General features: G+C 46.5%; 1 protein-coding gene across 6 annotated transcripts in view; it reads right to left on the bottom strand.

The window, feature by feature from the left end:
- Positions 1–21,159, bottom strand: part of IGF1R (insulin like growth factor 1 receptor) — a 314,674-nt gene that overhangs the window by 239,163 nt on the left and 54,352 nt on the right. For all 6 annotated transcript variants that reach the window (XM_016927492.3, XM_016927495.3, XM_016927493.4 and 3 more), the window contains exon 2: positions 17,074–17,619. In XM_016927492.3, the coding sequence (XP_016782981.1) occupies positions 17,074–17,619 (546 nt within the window). The remainder of the gene's footprint in view (positions 1–17,073; positions 17,620–21,159) is intronic.

Here is a 21,159-nt window from a genome sequence, read left to right as displayed (position 1 = left end):
GAATCCCCTCATTAGATCCAGGGCCCCTGAGAGTAGAAAGGGGAGTGGGGCAGTAAATGGCCAGGGAACAGGAGACAGTGGGCTGGAGGGTGTCCCAGGTTCTAACCCCAGCTGGGCCTTCAGAGCCCTGGTGTGGTCTGGGCTAACCTCTCAATCCTTTTCCAAGTCTTAAGTTTCCTTCCAACTCACTGTGATTCTTCCAGAGAATTAAACAGGGCAGGTGAAATTATTTCCTAGAAAATGCCCATGGAGTACAGAGGTTCTCACTGAACTTCTCTATTCCAGGGCCGATGCCTTTGTTTTAATGGCAGCGCATCATCGAATAACCAAATCCACAGGTACTGCACAGGTCTGAAGGATCCGGCTCTGAGGGATACCGAGGCATCCGGGGCTCCCTCTGTCTTCTTTCTGTGTACACAAGGTACCTTCAGTGACTGCAAGGAAAATCCTCTTGCTTTCTACATCAGAGCACGTTCCATAAGGGCAAAGTGCTCCAGTCATCACCTCCTGTTTTCTCTAGCCAGACCTGCTCTGAGCTGGAGACCCACTGCAGGCAAGCAAACTTTTAGACACAAGAAAAAATGACAACGTGTCTATTACAGAGGTCTCAGCTTAATCAGAAAATGGCACTGTGGGCCAGAGAAAAGCTGACGGTGATGGCTCCTACCCCAGTGCAATAGGCAGATCCATGAGAGCTCTCACTGGGGCTGCTGGAGAACTGGCTGCTCTCTCCCACTTTAGCAACCCCTGCTTCGTAACTGTCTGTGCCAGAAAGCCACAGTGAGCCCCCAGTGGCCCCTGTATTACCCACCCAGAGAGACAACCTCTCCCCTCCATGAAACTCATTTCTGGGACCCACACCTAAACTTTAACACAAATCAGAAAAGTTGAGACTCCTTAAAAATGCGTTTTGCAAGCTCACAGGTTCTTGGTTCATAAGTGATACTATGGAACAATCTGGTTGGGAAGGGTGGCACACAATAGAAAAAGTTAATGATTATCTGGTGTAGTCTGCTTTAGTCTGTGAGTTCAAAAGTCTCCTCATTTACAATAACCTTAAAGGATAACAAAATAAAGTCCTAGAAGAAATGTAAATTTAATTATTTCCATTTTCTCAAAATATTAATTGCTGATACAATTAAATGGATTGGCCTAAACTGCTCCAAAGCTTTTCCTATCTGCTAATTAAATTTGCCCTCGCTGCCATAATACAAATTCTGGGAAACCTTCTGGCTTCTGGGCACACTATGTAGGATGAGAGGATCAAATCCATTCAGTCCTAATCTACTGCCCCACTTAATAAACAAAAAATGTTAAGAACATGCATTTTAAAAAAAATCTAAATGCCTTCATAATATAGATATAGCAAGTCTTCCCATAATGCTAATGAAGGCTTCTCACAAGAGTTTAATGAGCTGGTATCCAGTATCTTCCAGGCCCGGGGATGTTAGCTTCTCCTCCCTTAGTACAGAGGTTGCTCAGACAGCAATCAGCATCATGATCCATACTAAATGCAACGGCCCTACTCTATCTTTATAGTCTGTAATCCAAGTCACTCTATTAACAGGCAGAAAAATCCCAGCTAGCTTCAAAACTCCCTCATCTTTCCATTATTTCAAATGACAACCTTTTCCCACTACTTTATCTTTGCATTAAGTACCAGGAGCTGAAAGATGCAATCAATTTAATATTGCCCTCTGCCCATTTACATGACTTATTTGTTTCGGCAGATCTTCTTTGCCACAAATCCTTCATCTGCCCATTCGTGTCTGCATACTTAACATAGATTTAATATTTCTCCAGGCCAAAGATCATATGCAGAGTTTTTCTTTGACTGGAGGACAGAAGAGACAAGGAGAGAAGGAGAACGTCTGGAATTCCTTTGTTCTTGGAGACAACTCCAGAGAACAATTCTCAATAAGAAAAGTTATAAAAAGCTTCAATCAGCACCCTCACGTTTCTGATTTAAAGTTGGGGTGGGGGGGCGTGGAATAAAGAGAGAGGGAACTAAACATGTACGAAACTCATTCTAGCGTGAGACGTTGTCAGATACTTTGCTGACATTTTATCATAAAACTCTCTCTCGGTGGCCACGGGTTACAGCAGGGAACCTAAAACCTAGACTTGGGACCCCAAGTCCTCGCTTCACAAAAATCATGACATGGGTGTTGACCCAGTTTCTGTTCAGCCACAAAGAAACTCATTCAAGTCCTTCAAGAGGAAGAATGCCACCTTCAACTCCACACCTCCAGCACCAGGCGGAGATGCTCCTGATTCCACTGAGAATCCTCCTGCCCACACAGGCAGGAAACTCGGGGCACTCAGTGCCTGCTCTCTCACCCACTGCATGCCCACAGACCTCTGCAAAGGCAGCTTCTTTATTCCCCCAATCCTGAACATCTGGTAAGTGCTAAGGCCTCAGAGGGGGCTTCTTAAACAGGCATAAAGTAGAAACTACCAGCTTTCCACCACTCCTACCCCATCCATCAGAAAACAGAGCCACCAGCCTTCCAGGGTAGGGTTCATCAAGCCTTTTCCTCCCCATGGAACTAAGCTGTACACAGTAGTCAGAGATAAATAATGTCTAAGCCAAACCGGCTTGAGGGCACATATGGAGGTGGGGGGCAGAGGGACACTGGCCTGGGACCTAAACCACCATTCAGACCTCATCTTTACAAAATAATATACTCCACATTCCAAATGCCTGGCAAAGTTTTGCATTACAACTCATTCACGAGTCGAGGGCCTTGTATACAGTGCTCGGCAAACAGTACTGAGCAAGTGTGGACATTTCTCATGAAAGGCCTCGATTTCAACCAGACCCAAATATTCTTTTAATCCAAAGTTCCAAATGTGGAACTTACCCTCCTCTGAGCTCCTAGCACTTGTTGCCTCTATTTCTCTTCTGGCAAAAGTCGTAGAGTGTCTCGTCACACAGCATAAGTTGTCTCTCTCTTTTAAATGTCAAGTGTTTTTATCTTATCTCACAACAGAATCCTAGTTTGTCTCATCTCATACTGCCTAGCATGAGACTTGCACAAAACGGGGGCACCTTAATTGTGCAGCTGAGGGACACGATGGAAACTCTGGCCAAGGAACTAGCAAGGAAACCTGCAAAGACACATCCAGACCTAACCTAGGTGCGACTTATAACTCAAACCTCTTCCCCAGTCTCCCTCTCTATGGGAGTGATATGTACACAATGTGTTCGCTTCCACTTCCTTAATGATGGTGGACTGACATGAATAAGAATGATGGGGAGGACCATAGGACCCCAAATAATTCACAAGTCAGCAAAGTGAAGAACTCACCTAGGCCATACATGTGCACACATTCTCTAGCACACACACTTACTCTCAAACTCTACTGTTATTTAGTTTGTTTATTCATTCCAGCTAGAACCAGGGACCAATTTGGTCATCCAAAAATGTTTTATAAATCTCTTTATAAAACTGCTGCACCTCTCAGGGCCAGCACTAGAGCAAGGCAAGATTGGTGTCCAGGATACAAAATGTAAACAGGTGCTCCCTCTCATGGTGCACTACCCTGAGAGAAGACCTCTTTTGTCTCTGGTCTCTGGTCCAAGATTTCTCACTCTGGTCCAAGATGCCACCACTGCTGCCACTGCCACTGCCACTGCCATCGCCGCCACCTCCTCCTTCCCTTCCTCCTCCCCCAAGAGAACTATGAGGACCAAACCACTCAGACACTCAGTGGGGTCAAGCCCACATGGGAGATGGATTTTTACACAGTGTCTCCTCCACAGGCTTCCCATTAGCTGTGAGGTTGGAGAATCAAACATTATAAACAAAGCATGAGTCCTAACCCACAAGTGGTTTCTCAACTGTTTGGGGAGAGAGATGAATGAGGAGTAAACAAGGTCCTCTGAACCTACTGATAAAAAGGACAGAGAAACCATCATCACTGACCAAATAACCCAGCAACGGATGAGCACAAAAGCAACCTGGAAGCAAGAGTCCTCAGTAAGGAAGATTTGGGGGGCTTCATGGGAGATCAAGTGGGTGACGGTTAAGGAGAAACCACGAAGAGCGTGGCCTCAGCAGGTAACGTCTGCTCCAGCTAGAGCTCACCATGCATGCACACCAAACCCAGATGCTGAAAACCAAAAAATACAGCAGAACGCACCCAACTCCCAAACCACTGAGAAAGTATTTTAATTTTGCTTTGATCACTCCAGCTGCGCTTCAGAGTCCCCAGCATTTCAGCAGCATCATAGAAGAAGACATCAATCACTGGCCATGGCACAAGGAAACTCCTGCTTGGCTATCGGGCTGCTCAGATTCTGGATGAGGGAAAGCTTACTTTAGTGGAAAAGAATGACTTAAATGAATTTAAATTCATTCCACATAATCGAGTTACATCAGCATTTCTCATATGCACTTATGAATAATTCACTTTGGTAACAGCAAAAGCCAGACCAGAGAAAGTCACTTCAAAGATCTAAGACTTAACATCAATCCTACCTGAATTTCCTGCTCTCAACTCCTTCCCTAACCACTTTATTTCCTTCTGCCCTATCACTGAGGTGCTTTGCCAGCCTCCTGTCCTACATCCGTTATCCCTCAGTAAGCTCTCTGGAACTTTCCAATTGCAGCCACCTCCTAATGTCCACAGCCTCCTCTTCTAGATCTAGTTTTGTAGGCAGTCCCTAAGGGTAGGGCCCATCCTAAAGAGTTCGACTGCTTCATACCATTCCAAGTCTAGAACATGTCCTCAGTCTCTCGTAGTGTTTACTGAAAGCCACGGCCAACAGATCTATCTGAGGTCCCCAACAACCTTGTCTTCAACACTGAATCTCAGAGCTGGAAGGAAAGTCAGTAGAAGAGGCCAGATCGTGCTTTCTGCAATAGACAATGGCGCTTAAGTGTACACAATTTTCATGCAAATTCCCCCGATCATGAAGCTGGGCTGCTCCCTATACTTCTTGTCATTTGATTATCCAGGCCACCTGCCTCTCCAGCCCAGCTTTATAATGGTAAGGCACTGATGAGTTTGCATTTATTTAGATACACTGGAGGGATTTTGCGACTGGAGTTACAGGAGGCTGAGGAGCTGGCATCTGAAAGTCCGTGCTTCACGCTTTTCAAATGCACTATGTATAACCAAGCTCGTTTCCAAAAACAGAATCTGAACTAGCTCATAATAAACCATTCACCTTTTATTTTTTGCTGAAGGGGTCAGAGCATCATCCCAATTACCATTTCTCTCTAATGACCACTTACTCCCTTCTTACACATTTTCATCAGCTCTTTATTCTACACTGAGTATTTCCAAGAATTAGGATAACACTACTGCCCAATAAGATAGAGTTGGGGTTACCCAAATAAGCAACAGAAGCTTTCCAGTGGGACCGAGTCAAGTCAAGGGTCTCAAGTCCCCCCACCCTAAAGCACTGAACATGAAGTTCAGGGAGCCTGTGTCTGAGGCCTAAGCACTTGCCCTGCATCACAATGAGCAGAAGACACAGGAGGCACGACAGCCGTCATCACTGCACAGCCACCAGTACACCTCGAAGCCAATTAATCCTGCAAAACAAATTCCTCTCAAAATGGCAGTCTGTTAGGTCAAGTTTGGCTGTTTTATTAATTGCCTATCAACAGAAACAGCTTTGCTAGGCACACCCAGAAGTTCATCTCTCCTAATCACCCACCTTTGGCACCCAGTGACTTTTCCAAGGAGGATCTTTTTCCCCCCTCAGCAAACAAGAAATATTTGGTGAGCTAAAGAAGCATTCTTCTGAGAAAATTATACATTCTCAGAATTCCATTCATAAACGACTACTGGTCACAAAAGAATGGCCAGGGATAAGGCAGGGGTGGGAAGAGGAAGGGCAGGAGATCCAACGGATGGTGCTGCCTGGACAGTCCCTGAAGTGATAAAGAGTTAGAACCAGATACACACTTCTGCATTCAGCTGCTGTCTTTCCTTGTGAGTGGAAAAACACACTCAGTACATTCTCTGCAACCCTGCTTAAAACCTCTTCTAAAGCTTCTTTGACACAGTTATTCAAAAGCTTCTAAAAGTAGTATCGACGTATTACAAAATAATCCAATCATTTCAAGTTCACTGAGGAAGAGAACAAAAAATATATCCTTACATCCTATCTGAAGAATAGTCTAAGCACCTAATAATATCATCTACTTAGCAAAGCAGAAGGGGCCATTCAGAGGTCAAGAAATAGGAACGGAAACGTTGTACTAGGTTACCACCCCAGGAACAAAGCTGGTCTTTTCTAGGACCCAAGGATCTGACTAGTTTCCATTTGTCTCTGCATTACAACTAATACCTCTGGGAGGTGGGGGTGGGGGTGATCCTAATTCAAACAGTAAGGCTGCCCAGGAAATATTTCTAATAATATCAACCTTCGTCTTTCCTTTTTTGTACTGTAGGCTCTTTGTCTCCTGATCTTCTTTTATTTTGTTCCCCCTTTTTACTACTAAGCCCAACTCCTGGTCTCAGCAGCTGCTAAAACACGTCCAAGCACTTTGCATCTATCCGGAAATCCAGAATGGCAGCCTGGGTTCACAGATCTGCTGCCAAGGGCAGATGTATGCGCACTGCAGCTGGGCCCTCCTCCCCAGGGGCCCCGTGGGCACAAGCAGCTCAGGGTGGGCCAGCGAGCCTCAGTCACACTGGCTGCCCTCAGCCCCACCTTCTGCATGAAGGGTGGCTAAGCTCCATGGGCCACTCTGCATTAACCCCAGGAACGGCAACCTCACTAACTTCATCCAGGCCCCTTCATTAGGGCTTGCAAAAACAAATCAGATGCAGCTACACGTTGGGGCAGTGGGTGCAGCCTCTCTAAACAAGGCCATGGGTATCAAGCAACCGACAGTCCCTAAATACGCTGCCTCTGTTCCCATCCCACATGGATTCTGGGAAAAATGGCAGGAAGAAAGAAGAGAGGACTGGGCGCTTGTTTGTGACCAAGGCAAAGAAACAAAAAGCGACTTCTGTTCGATAATGAGATGAAACACAAGCCCGGCTTCGGGCAGAGGCCTGGCATTCCTGCACAACATTTTCCCACCCACCTGATCCCCTTGAACGGAAGGAAGACCTAAGGGAGGACAGAGAGCCAGTGTTTGTTTCCTGCAATGGGGGTGAGAGGAGGAAAATGAAACTAAACACAACAGGAGAAGAGGCTGGGTGGGAGAATAAAGTGGTATGCACATACACAAACACACACGCACACGTGCACGTGTGCACACATACACCTAGCGTTACCAAAGAAGAGGATAAACAGGCACATGCTTCATCCTGGAGCAGATGGTTGGCTACCTATGCGAGACCTAAAGTTGTCATAAAAATGCACATCTTTGTAATCTTTACCAATAACTGTGCCCACTCTAACCACTTTAATGTTATCCATGCAAACAGACAGAGGCATTTAAAAAATATGGTATTTAATGATTTAATGTCAGTATCATACAAGAATCTATGGATATTTCTTAAATGCTCCCAAATACCAAACTTGCAAACAAAATAAATTCAGCTTTGGAACCAAATAAATAGAGTTTACATATGACTAGGGGGACTCCACTGGTACTCCGATATAGACATATGTACCTCGCTGAATGTTCTTTAAAGATACAGTTTATCTGGACAGACACAAGAATTTGAACAGTACGAATCAAATTAGCAAGAACCACACCTACAGTATGGCCCGCTATTTACAATAATTGAAATTCTACAATTTAGAAAAGCAATACAGAAGGACCATTTAGTTATGGTAGTGAACATACAGAGTCAACACAGCTTAAGACTCAGAATTTTAGATGGTCTCAGAATGCAACTCTTAGATAGTTTAATTAAAAAAAAAAAATAGCAGCAGCTGCCACCATTTACCAAAAACCTATGTGCTTGGAAACATGTTAGATGCTTTTCAAATACTGTCCTATTCCTGTCTCACTGAAGGAAGGTGAGGTCTGGCAGCTGTGTCCTAGCACCACATACCTGAGGCAAACAGATGGCACTATCTCAAGGCATCAACGGTCCTTAAACCTTTGCATATGATACCACTTGTCCACACAGGAACGTAGTTTAAAAGAAATACATCCTATTCTGTACAAAACGATGTATTCTTGCAGATCTCGCTGTTAATATGCCATGGGGAAAACAAGCAGGGGAAAGCTGTACATCCGCGTGTGCAGCCACCTAAACATCCTGAAGACCAGTCACACTGAGAGTGAGGGCAGGCACAGGATGGTAGCTTCTGCCCCCACGGACTCCACAATATTGTGAGGAACAGATGCTCAGGGATATCAGGGGTGAGGCCTGGCCAGCCCCATGACATCCTGAAAACCTAACAGCGGCCAAGCTGACCCCGCAGAAGAAGTGATCTAACCTGGATGGTCACCCTTCCCTGCCTAAGACTCACCCTTTCCACCGGCCCCAGAAGCCCTTATTCCTCCTTGACTTGAAAAGACAACTGTCCCCCATAAGCCCTCACACCTCCTACCAAGCTCCAAGGACTGTTCTGTTCTTCTGCCTACTCCCGCAATGCAGTTCAAACGTTTACCAGGGCTCTGCAGTGAGCTACTTTTCCAAAGACAGAAAAGCAAGGCTATGTGCAATCAGACGAAACTCCAGCTCTCATTGTAACATCCAGCTTAAAGCCATATGTTAGCCAGTGGCAGGTACACACTAGAACCCAGAATGGTCTAGATTTTGGGTTTCTACTTGGGGTTCCTTCTTCCATATAAATGATCTCTAAATTTCTTAAACCCTGATTCCCAAGTTATACATGATGATCAGTGTGCCATTTGATGAGTTATGAACATTTTAAATGCTGCATACCTTGCCTGTATATACTAGGATCAAAGAGGAGAGAGAGAGAGACAGAGAGAGAGACCAAGCAACACGAACACACAGGCAGATCAGGAAGCAAGAAATCTTCTCAGAGCAGACCACGGAAACCCTCAGTAACTTACTCAATTTTAGAGTTTGAGGAAATGGCACAGGTAGTCCAATGCAAGCCCCCCGAGTTCAAAGAAAGGAAATGGAAGTACAGGGCAGACAGGTGACGTGGCAACCGTCCCTAGGAAAGGCACTGCTGGACCCAGCTGTCCCTGTCCCTCACCAGCCTCACATGCCCAAGTCCCATGTACCCCTGGGGCTGCCATGCTGGCTGCTGAGCCATGGGCGCTGGTTTGCAGGTGAACTTCTTCGAGGAAAGCAGCTTCTTATCCCCCAGAAGTTCTGCCAATCATCTGTGCACTTTGGTTCTTACTTAAAATGTGATTTAAACAGCCTGCTCTACTTAATACTGCCTGTGCCACAGACAGAAAAATCCCATCTCCCACCCACCAGCCTCCCTGGAACAAACACCTTGGCTGTCTCTCGCTACCTCCAAGTCAGGGGAACATTCCAACTAGGATGGTGCTCAGAGACCCCACCTTTTATAGCCAGAGTCCCTGATTCACACCATATGCCCAAAGGAGGCGTGTTTCTAAGTGATGCTTCCAACTTCACCACCAGCCAAACTTAACTTTTGAACCACCCTATACACGCAAGTTGAGCAAGGCAATTCAGGACAAGATTAACCACGGGCCCACACGCTCCACGTCATCCCCACTCTGCCGAGAATGTCACACTGGCATACACATGAGGAAAGCAAGACAGAGGTATTAACGCAACAAAGAAAGAGGCTTTTCAAGCACAGGAAGAAACCAGAACAATTGTACAAATAGGTTTAACTGGTGAGAGCTGAAGGGGCTCCAGATATTTTCCAAATACTTGGCATGCAAAAATCACCACAAGTCAGTGATTCTGAAAGCTTTTTGGTCTCTTAGACGAGATCCCTATTAAAAACTTCTGAAGGAGGCCCAGGATGGTGACACCATCACTACATGACAATTAGCCAAAAGCAAAGTCTTTGAGGCACAAGGCACACGCCCCAAGAAATGAGGTGGGCTAAGCCAGGTCCCAGGGAACCTGCACACAAACTGCTTCACCATCTCGGCAACAAGCGTCGGCAATCAGGCAGAAGAGAATGTGAGCTCCACGCCTGACTATAAAAGGCATAGCAATGAGGCCTGGGGGCATGTGACCCCCTTCTAAATAAAGATCACCCCCACACTGGGAGCAGCTGACCAGAGCAGAGGCCTTCCAGGGCAACCGAGACAAGTTCCTACCAACAACACAAAGCCAGATGCCCCTCTCCTGGCTGCCTTCTCCTCCAGGGTCCACAAGCCCCTCCCAAGAGTCCACCTGAAAATGCAAGCCTGTGTCATGATCGTCTTAGCAGTCTGGGGAACAGTGGCCTGCAGAAGACCAGCAGCAGACCACACAGTGCTTAACAGAAACATCTCAGCTCTTCACAAGTAGCTTAAGTTTAAAAAAAAAAATGTTAAGATGAAATACTGCACATCACATGAGTGAAGTCTCACTACAAAGACAATGTGCCCCTCTTCCCCCCATCCAGCAGGTGACTTACACATTCTTTTTTTATTATTATTTTCCTTTCTCAAAGCTAGCCATAAAACTTAGTTACGAAATCTTTTTTTTTTTTTTCTCAGACAGGATTTCATTATGTCGCCCAGGCTGAAGTGCAGTGGCACAACCACGGCTCACTGTAACCTCCATCTCCCCAGGCTCAGGCGGATCCTCCCATCTCAGCCTCCCAAAGTGCTGGGACTATAGGCACGTGCCTCCACAACCAGCTAATTATTTAAATTTTTTTATATGAACAAGGTCTCACCATGTTGCCCAGGCCAGTCTTGAGCTCCTGGACTCAAGCGATCCTCCTGCCTCAGCCTCCCCAAATGCTAGGATTACAGGTGTTAGCCACTGCGCCCAGCCTTCAATTTACACATTCTTAAACAGGTCCTCCACTTTGATCTAGCAGGTCAGCCACACCAACCTATAGAGGAAAACGAGGGAAGGAGAGCGCCTCTACTCCGCAAGACAACACTGCCCTTGTGAGCAGTGGCTGACAAACAAGGATGTAAGAACGTGGCGGGGGAAAAATGTAGACTTTTTTTTTTTTTTACTACAACCTGCCTTCATTTTAAGTCAGTGAGACGCCATCAGTGAGATGGCAGTAAAATGTTTTCCTTTTGTCAATAAAAACAGCCATTTACGGCCTTCTCGAAGGCTCCAATCTGTTATTTTCCTGGTTTCTCATTTTGAGGGCAATAGGAAATGCAACAAACTCCAGGACTGCTGCTCCCAGTCAATGCCCTTTTAATTGAAGTAAGGCTGCCCCACCAGCTAAGCCAGCTTCCAACACAGCCCGGCCCTGCCTTCCTGGATTTCCTGGCAAAGCCCAGGCCTTCTCACACGCACTCAGGGTGATCTGAGTAGACCACAGGCTGTTCATCCCAATGGGTTAAAAAGTACTTGGAGACTTAGTTGCAGTAAGGTCTTAGGTTTTGTTGGGGTTTTTTTGTGGGAAAATGAAGGTATCTGCACCTGAAATGAAATACCAGAAAGCCTCCACGGCAAGCAAACAACAGGCACTTAGGCAAATTCAGCAGGAAGTAAGAAAACCACAGGCACTCAGGAGGATTCACCTCCATCCCTCCCAGGGCAGAACTGGCCTTCAGCAAAACTGCCTTACAAAGTCATGAATGGCTTCACGCGCCAAGCTTCAACCTTTCAGATGATTTTCATACTTCTCCATCATCTTTGGCCTGGAATCATCCCCACAATGGCAGGAAAGAAAAGAGCTACCCACCATAGTGGTCCTCTCTGCCAACTAAGAGTTGCAGATGATTCTGGTCAGTACTCCTCAGCAGCAATGACAGCAACAATGACACAGTAAACATCTGCATTTCATAATCCTGGCACAACTGGCTCACCGAAGACTGCCAGGATACGCTACTCTCTGCTCAAGGGGAAAATGTATCTTCCGAACAATAAATCCTTCACTAAGCAGATGCAGTGCTTGCCCTTGGGGTGACAGCATACAGTGGAGGATACACCCAGAATTTACAGTGGGGCAAAAAGTGTCCCATCAGGTGCTGGGAGACAGGCCTCCCGAAATCTGCAGAGCCTTTACATCCTTGAGAGGAAAAGGCAAGGCTAGAGTTCGGCCGGGTGAGCCGTGCCGGCTGGTCAGCACGGGAGAGCACCACTGGGGCCAAAGACACAGCAGGCAGGCGGGAGGGAGTGGCACATGGAGTGTGGCATGTTGTCACGGGGTAGCTGTTGACCACTCAGGAGCTTCACACTGTACCACATGCCTATCCTATAGGGACTTGCTACAGGATTTCAGGTAGGGGAGCTCATCAGTCCAAAGTGCACACTAGATGGCCGGGCGCAGTGGCTCATGCCTGTAATCCCAGCACATTGGGAGGCCAAGACCAGTGGATCGCCTGAGGTCGGGAGTTCGAGACCAGCCTGGTTAACATGGTGCAACCTCGTCTCTACTAAAAATACAAAAATTAGCTGGGTGTGGTGGCGCGGGCCTGTAATCCCAGCTACTCAGGAGGCTGAGGCAGTAGAATCACTTGAACCTGGGAGCCCGGAGGTTGCAATGAGCCAAGATCGCACCACTGCACTCCAGCCTGGGTGACAGAGTAAGACTCTTTCTCCAAAAAACAAAAAGTGCATACTGAAAAGCTCCCCAGTGCTCGGTGGAGCCACAGGACACAATAGCAGGAGAGAGGCTATGTCACTGCTGTAAGGGGGAGGAGCAGAGGAACACAGCTGAAGCAGCATTTCCATTCCATTCAGGAGGGAAAGGGCCTGGTATCCAACTGGAGAAGGAAGTGTCCAAAGGACATCCACATTCCTGACATAAGAACCAGGGGAACAAAAGTGTGGCCCACTTAAGAAGGAATAGAAAAGAAAAAAAATAGGCAAAAGTGAGGAAACAGGGAAGACCATCAGAGGCTGTAGTGAAATGCTCGTGGTGGTCTGATATGAATGACAGGTCCTGGGCTCAAAAGGGTTCTGCGCTGGATATGAATGACAGGTCCTGGGCTCAAAAGGGTTCTGGGCTGGAGATACTTGGAAGTTTAGGTGGAGACAGGAGGCAATGCAGTTACCAGTGGATGAGATGAGAACAAGGAAAGTGAAAAGAGAGCCCAGGACAGAACTCCAGCCATGCTATGATCTGAATGTTTATGTCCCCTCAAAATTCTTATGTTGAAACCTAATCCCCAGTATGATGGCTCTGGGAGGTGATTAGGCCATGAGGGTGGAGCCCTCACAAATGGGATTAGTGCCCTTATAAAAAAGACGCCAGAAAAAAAATCCCTCGCCCCTTCCAACATGTGAAGACAGTGAAAAGGTGCTTCTGTGAACCAGAGTGTGGGCCCTCCCCAGACAGTTAATCTGGTAAGCACCTTGAACTTGGACTTCCAGCCTCCAGAACTGTGAGCAGTATTTCTGTTGTGTGTAAGCCACTCAGGGTATGGGATTTTGTTACAGCAGCCTGAATGGACTATGTCAGGAGACCACCGTTAAAAGCCAGACTGAGGGAAGGGAGACAGAGAAGCGGCACCTGTGGGGGTAGGAAGAGACTCATAAGAGGGTGGCGTTGGAAGACAAGGAAGAAGAATCAACCACACCACATGTCAGGGGGTGCCACACAACTATGTTCTTACTGAAAGGAAACCACTGTACACAGTTCTTTAAGGGTCAATCGCTCTTTAGGAATGACTCAAAAATGTATAAAATCCACTCCTAAATCCAAAAAGAACCGAGAAATACAGAAGTGTGCAGAGAACCCACAGAGGGATCACGTCCATAGAGGGAGTAGAGTCTACTACGCTGCCAGGCACTGCAGAGTCACGGCACAGAAGGAGTTTAAAGGACAGTGCCAAGTGAAAACCGCGCATCAGCACGACAAAATCGAGTAGGCTCAACGATTTCACACACACCCTTGACATGTTTCTCCAGATGTTCTCCTTAGTTCTACAGCCAGCCAACAGAAGATTACCTGAATGGGATTCTTCTGTGCTTAATGTTTTCGAATGGCCATCTTAATGCTTATGTTGAACTCAAGGTAGCCATTCTGCCTGGACTCAATGCCCTTCACGGAGCTCCCCAAATGATTCCTAAGGGTTCTGGCTGGAGAGGTGCATGCGGGGCTATGAGCGCTGCAGTGACCACTCAGCCAAAAAGATGATGAGGGGAAGAACTCCTGGTGTTAAATGCTCTAAAGCAGCTTACCAACACAGAATGCAAGCCACACCTGTAATTTCAAATTTTCAAGTAGCCACATTAAGAATTAAAAAGAGTCGGGCACGGTGGCTCACACCTGTAATCCTAACACTTTGGGAGGCTGAGGCGGGCGGATCACCTGAGGTCAGGAGTTTGAGACCAGCCTGGCCAACATGGTGGTGAAACCCCGTCTCCAGTTAAAATACAAAAATTAGACGGGCATGGTGGCACATGCTTGTAATTCCAGCTACTTGGGAGGCTGAGGCAGGAGAATCGCTTGAACCCAGGAGACGGAGGTTGCAGTGAGCCGAGATCGCGCCGCTGCACTCCAGCCTGGGTGACGAGAGCAAAACTCCGCCTCAAAAAAAAAAAAAAAGTATAAAAAGGAAACAGGCAGGTGAAATTTAAGAACACATTTTACTTAATCTAATATATCCAAAATGTTATATTTCAACATGTTATCAACATAGAAATTATTAATGAAATGGTGTACAGAGTTTTTGCTATACTATGTCTTGGAAATCTAGTGTATATTTTACACCTAAAGCAGTCCCAATTCGGACAAGCCACAGTTCAAGTACTCAATAAGCCATGTGGCCTACTCAATAAGCGGCTACCACACTGGACAATGCAGATCTAAACGGAATCTACGCAAACCAAGAGGAAGTTCTGATTCAACTAGAAAATCTCCAAGAAATATGCCCATGCCTGAGTTTTCAGGAGAAGGGGAAGGGAAGTCAATTTCCCGGAAAGCAGTTATCAATTTTATATAAGTACTCCATTGTGAAATCACAAGGAACATCAGCAGGGCTGGGATGGTCAAGGAGAAGGCTGCAGGGCGTGGCCTTGGGGAAGCAGGTGACCAACCAACAGGTGATATCAAGGCTCTGTCTGTCACCAGCAGAGCCCACCTTCTAACCATCGTTACATTTTCACGGTGCTTTTCCTTCCTCCTTTTCATCTCCCAACAGCCCTATGAGGAAGGCAGGCTTTACCCCATTCCACATATGAAGAAACCAAGGCCCAGGCAATTTAAATAACTTGCTCATTTCTAGTCGCCACTCTTAGACTTGGACCCAGAATGCAGGCCTCACCCCTACCCCAGGGGTCTTCAATCAGTAGCTCATCAGAAACAGCCAAAAACCCATGGCAAGACCAAAGTAACGACCTACCCAGTTCGTGAACAACTCTCCACTTAATGGCGTTCCATATGGCACCTCCCTTCTCTAAAGAGCTTATGAGTTTTCAAAACATCCTCATGCCCATATATGATCACCACTAAGGGATGTACTGGACTGCCCTAGAAATATCCTAAAAAAGCCCAACTACAGCCCAGAAGGGCTGGCCCATCCAAGGTCATTCCTGGCCCTCATCACCCCATTCAACATCTCTTTTCTACTCCATGCTGCCTCCCTTGATAACACCTTTTACTTTTCAGATAAAATTTTTAAATGTCAAGGTTATTTAAAAAATATATTTTGTTGTTTTCTCAAACCAGTGGGTAACTTCATGATAGGGCAGTTTTAATCAACCGCACAAGTGACTTTAGCGTACGATCTCCCTCCAACTCCAGCCAACCTTAAAGTGGCCTGACTGCATTCTCAGAGCTCTACAAGGTACTGGCTGCAGCCAGTGGGACCCCTGCCCTCACTAATCAATGTTCACATACGCACTGATCCAATTCTGCAGAATAGAAAAGCGTGTGGCAGATCAGGGTACACAGATCCTTTTCCTGCCTCAGGCCTGGCTGAACGGGAACTGAAGTAAGGGCTTCCTGTGAGGTCTGTCCTTTATTTACTTTACACACTTCACCCCTGTGGGGTCTCGCCTTTTATTTATTTTAGGCAAGTCTAACAATTTGGGGTTTCTTGGTTCTTCATAACTAGAGAACATGGGTTCCTTGCATCTTTAACTGGGCCAACACTTAAATAATAGCTATTTATAGCTAACACACTGACTTCAAACCAGTGAGGAAAAGCTTCCTAGCCAATATACGTAACTATTGCTGAATGCAATAAGGTGAAGGCTCAGAGTCACATTTTAATACCAAACAGCCTGGTTCTTAAGGAACTGATCACATGAAGGCAAGAGCTCAGTTATTCTCAAGGGAAAATAAGCATATTGCAGATAAATATACAAGAAGCTTCAAAATACCACCATCTGACCCCCAGAACAGTAAATACTTTCCAAAGTTCCTTCACTCGTGAAATCTTAAGATTTTCACAACTGTTCAGTAAACAGGTATAAAAGAACGAAAACAGAATCCCAGAGGTTTAAAAATGCACCCTGCTACACAGCTACCTGCAAGTACAGCCTGAACCTGGGACTTGCAGAAATGGGTCCAGAGGTCTCCCACCTGGGCCAGGTGCTCTGTCATAACCAGGACACCTGAGTATCATAACATCATCACTAGGACCTAAGGACCACTTTCACAGGATATGAGTTAGTGCTTTACCTTCCCTTTATTTAACCATATTCCAAGTCCATTCAAACTAAGGAAGTCCTGCAGAACAAAAAATATCACTTTGCACAAAGGATGAAAGAGCTGACACATAAGCAGCCCCCAGCTGCCAAGGCTCAGGGACTTCCAAACACACCAGGTCACCTTTCTCATCAGGAATTCAAAGCTGAAGGTCAGCAAGTGTCTAGCCCAGGAGTGTGCTGGATTATTTCTAACATGTGATTTGAACAGTCTTGACAGCAGCCATGATGGCCTCCAGCCACGCCACAGTCCCGCAATCCAAGAGTCCCAGATGCAAAGGAAAGCCAACCAAGACCCCCGCTGGGAACCACTTCCGCACAGCAGGCGTGCCACGTCCTAAATGCAACACGACTGCACCCTGCCCAGCGGAACTCGTGCATTCAGAAGAGAAGGGAGGTCAAGGAGGAGGAGAGGAGAGAGAGAGGCAGACAGAAAGCAGCAGTCAGCATCATTCTTACTTTTCTGGCAGCGGTTTGTGGTCCAGCAGCGGTAGTTGTACTCATTGTTGATGGTGGTCTTCTCACACATCGGCTTCTCCTCCATGGTCCCTGGACACAGGTCCCCACATTCCTTTGGGGGCTTATTCCCCACAATGTAGTTATTGGACACCGCATCCAGGATCAGGGACCAGTCCACAGTGGAGAGGTAACAGAGGTCAGCATTTTTCTCAATCCTGATGGCCCCCCGAGTAATGTTCCTCAGGTTGTAAAGCCCAATATCCTTGAGATTGGTCATCTCGAAGATGACCAGGGCGTAGTTGTAGAAGAGTTTCCAGCCGCGGATGACCGTGAGGTTGGGGAAGAGGTCTCCGAGGCTCTCGAGGCCAGCCACTCGGAACAGCAGCAAGTACTCGGTAATGACCGTGAGCTTGGGGAAGCGGTAGCTGCGGTAGTCCTCGGCCTTGGAGATGAGCAGGATGTGGAGGTAGCCCTCGATCACCGTGCAGTTCTCCAGGCGCTTCAGCTGCTGATAGTCGTTGCGGATGTCGATGCCTGGCCCGCAGACTGAAGGGAGACAAGAGGGTAAACGTCTCAGTTAGAAGGAAATAATTTTTAAACTATTTTCCAAACAATAATACAGTTGGTTTTCAGGAATCCTGTATTATTATTAAAGAAATGAGGTTCAATTGTTCACTGCAGAGCTGTGGGTTGCAGACTGACAGTTTAGGTGGCTAACCAGTTAGCTGGCATTTATACAGTGCCAACACTGGACCAGACGCTGTGCAACACACTCCGACCGACCATGGGAGAGGCCATCCCCATTAACCGTGCAAACTAAAGCTTACAGCCCAGAGGCACGCAGAGGCGAAAGTGAAATCTGCAACCCAGGCCAGCCGGACTCCACCACCGCACACTCCTGGTCCGTTCTGCAGAGAGTCAGTTGCCAAGGCCTGAACAACAGCTCAGCAGCCAAGTATCAATAACTTACTACTGCACCCTGCCTGAAGGACACAGGGCAATCAGTCTACTCTACACTGGAGAACCGTCACTGTGACTTGTAAAGTGGGGACTAAAAACGCATGCTTCCATGCTTCCCACTACCATTTGACATAAGCCGAGTAGACTGTGTTCTCTCCACACGTGCATTAATGTAGACATAAAGGATAACCTAACAGAAGATTAAAAACGTGATTTTTTTTATGAATAAAAGCAGCATAAACTCCAACTTTAAGTTTTATTGATCAAGAAAGCATGCTTCCTACAGAGTTTAGAGGTAATAACCAAAAAAAAAAAAAAAAAACCCAGTAAAAATCATCAACGATCTCAACATTCCACGATAAACAATGTTAACACTATCTATGCCAATTATCCACTCTCTATAAATGAAGGTAAGTGAAATCAGACAAAAATGACATTTGTAAACACACTTCCTTCACTTAATATTTTACTAAGTCAATACATGTCCTTCTACATCACCATTTTAAGGGGACAGTAGTTCCAGAGTATGAATACACACCATGAGGGTTGTTTTTTTTTTTAACCAATCCCTTATTGTTGGACATTTAGGTTAGCTCCTGTTTTGCACATTATAAACAACACTCCAGTGAACATTATTGGCAGATACCCAAGACTATTTTCTTAGGATAAATCCCTAGAAGTGGAAGTGCTGGGCCAACGCATTTGCAGATTTTAAAGGCTTTTCATAAAATGGCCTCAATACTGGATGACTTATTTTCTAAATTCTAAGCACAGACACACACCAAGAAAACTCTTTGTGATAACCTTTTTTGGGATTTAATAATCCCAAGTACACTATTAAAGCTTCTCAGATAGAGTGAAGTTTTCTGACTGATGTAATTAATTTGGGAAGCACCCAACATGTATGATACCACGAGAAATGCCAACAGGCAGTGCCCTGCCCTCTGAGGAGGCTCATGGTGAAGGCAAAGAGCTAAGACCCATGAGGAACAACTGTCACATGAGGCAGGTGGTCAGTGGTGTGCACACAGCTAGTCCACTCTAGATGTGAATGGAATTAAGCAGGACAGACAAGAGGTGGTGTCCAAGCTTTGTGCCACCGTGCTAAGGGGAGCTCTGCACACAGGCCGGCTCCCAAAGGGTGCCTAGGATTTAAAGCTCGGTAAATATCCCACAGGCCAGAGACAATGCAGAACAAGGTATGCCCATGTGCCAGCAGATCTGATGGTCAGGGTGAAGAGGGGAGCAGGTGAGGAAATGAATTTGATAGCACCCAAGTCATAAAGGATCACATGTGGGGATAAGAACTTTCATCTCAGAGAAATAAAGCCCCCACAAGGCTCCTGAGTGGGAGAGAAGCCCATGTGAGGCCTTTTGCAGGATTAATCTGGTGGCCCAGTGCAGGACGGAATAAGTGAACAGACGAGGGAGAGAAGAAAAGTCCCACTGGGCATTACATTACAATCAAAGACAGAAACTGAGCAGAGATAGCGAAGAGAAGAGGAAGTGGAGGGACCCAAGGGCTGAGGAGTGGGCAAAGCTTGAGAACTTAGAATGTGAAACTTCATATCATCTAATTCTTCTGTTTTACCAAAGAGAAAATGACACCCCTAAGACAGAGAAAAGAATAGCAGAAACCAGCACTTGGCAAACACCCATTTTAAAGGTGACAAAACAGATTTGGGGAAGTCAAGTCACTTATACACAGTCACATACGTTAGATTTCAGCCCCTACATAGCAAAACTTGACACAAGGCTTGTCAATAGTCCCACCTCTCAGCACCCTCACCTCCTGGTTACCTTTAACCCACTCCGACTGAGCTTCTGTCCCCATTATGACACCGAATAGCTCCTAGCAGAGCCCTCAGTGACACTGTCGAAGTGTCACTTGACCTTCCAGTCACCTGGCATTGCCTCCTCCTCTCGGCTTCCCTGATTCCACACTGCTCTGCCTTCTACCTTACCTCTAAATGTTGATTGCTATCCTCAACCTTTTCCTCTGTCACCTCATCCAGACAAGTGGCTTCCTGTGCCACTCATACTCTAGATATGATCAAATTCATGTCACTGGCCCAGACTCTTCTGAGCTCTAACGTATACATCCATCTGAGTATATCCATTGAGGTGTCAAACAACTCACTCATCCCCCCACATAATCCACCTTCCAAGCTTGTAAACTGCAGCACTCTCATTCTCTGAGTTGCTCACGTTAAGAATCAAAGAGTCATTCCTGATTCTTCTCTCCTCTCACACCTCACATATCTAGTCCAGCAACAGACCTCAGGGCTTCCGCTCCCAAGCCTATGAGAATCTTGGTTGCTCTTCCCACAATGCTGCCCCACGTCATTCCTCCCTGTGCAGCACACTGTTCCTCAACAACCCTACACACTTCCCTCCCAAGGTACACCACCATCTGCAGGACACCGCTCTGGCCCTTCTTTTCATGGTCTCTCTCACCACAGCTCCAGTTGGTTCACAATTATATCACCAGTGCCTAAAACAGTACTTGGTGTGCAGCGGACACATGACATGGGACACACGCAGAATGAGTGAATTTCATCATTCTTTCAATGTCTGTGTGTCTCCACTACTTTAGCTCTGATCTGAGCCACTATCAACTCCAGCTTGGCCTAAAGCAACACATTCCCCATGATCCAGCCTCCTCACGGTCCGTCCCTGTCCCAACACCATCTGACAAGACTCCACAGGACTCACCAACCTCCAACACACCGAGCTCCTCCTCTGTGATACCCTGCCGCCCACAGTGCTTCTGCTCCTTCAGGAGGCTGCCCCATTCTCTAGCCATCTGGGTCTCCACTCAAACGTCACCTCCTCAGAGCTCTGCCTAAACACCTTAGCTTCAACTATTCCCCCAACTGTCCCCCAACTCCTCCCTCCCTCCCCTACCTCTCATTTCTCTTCTCGCTTCTCTAAAAAGTCATTATATATATTTTTAATAATCTTGTGCATGAAACAAAGTTTGTGTACAACGAACCATTTTATTACCCTTTGTGGAGGTGTCTGAGGGAATCTGGGCATGTGTGGAAAAGACACATCACAGCTGAAGGGGGCCGGGAGGGTCTTTTTTCCCTTGGGGACACTAAATTAACTGTGTGTCGTGTGCCT

The sequence above is a fragment of the Pan troglodytes genome, chromosome 16, assembly GCF_028858775.2.
Source record: "Pan troglodytes isolate AG18354 chromosome 16, NHGRI_mPanTro3-v2.0_pri, whole genome shotgun sequence".
In the NCBI taxonomy this organism is placed as follows: Eukaryota; Metazoa; Chordata; class Mammalia; order Primates; family Hominidae; genus Pan; species Pan troglodytes.
The sequence above is the reverse complement of the archived record's forward strand: the minus strand, read 5'-3'. Positions and strand labels throughout refer to the sequence as shown.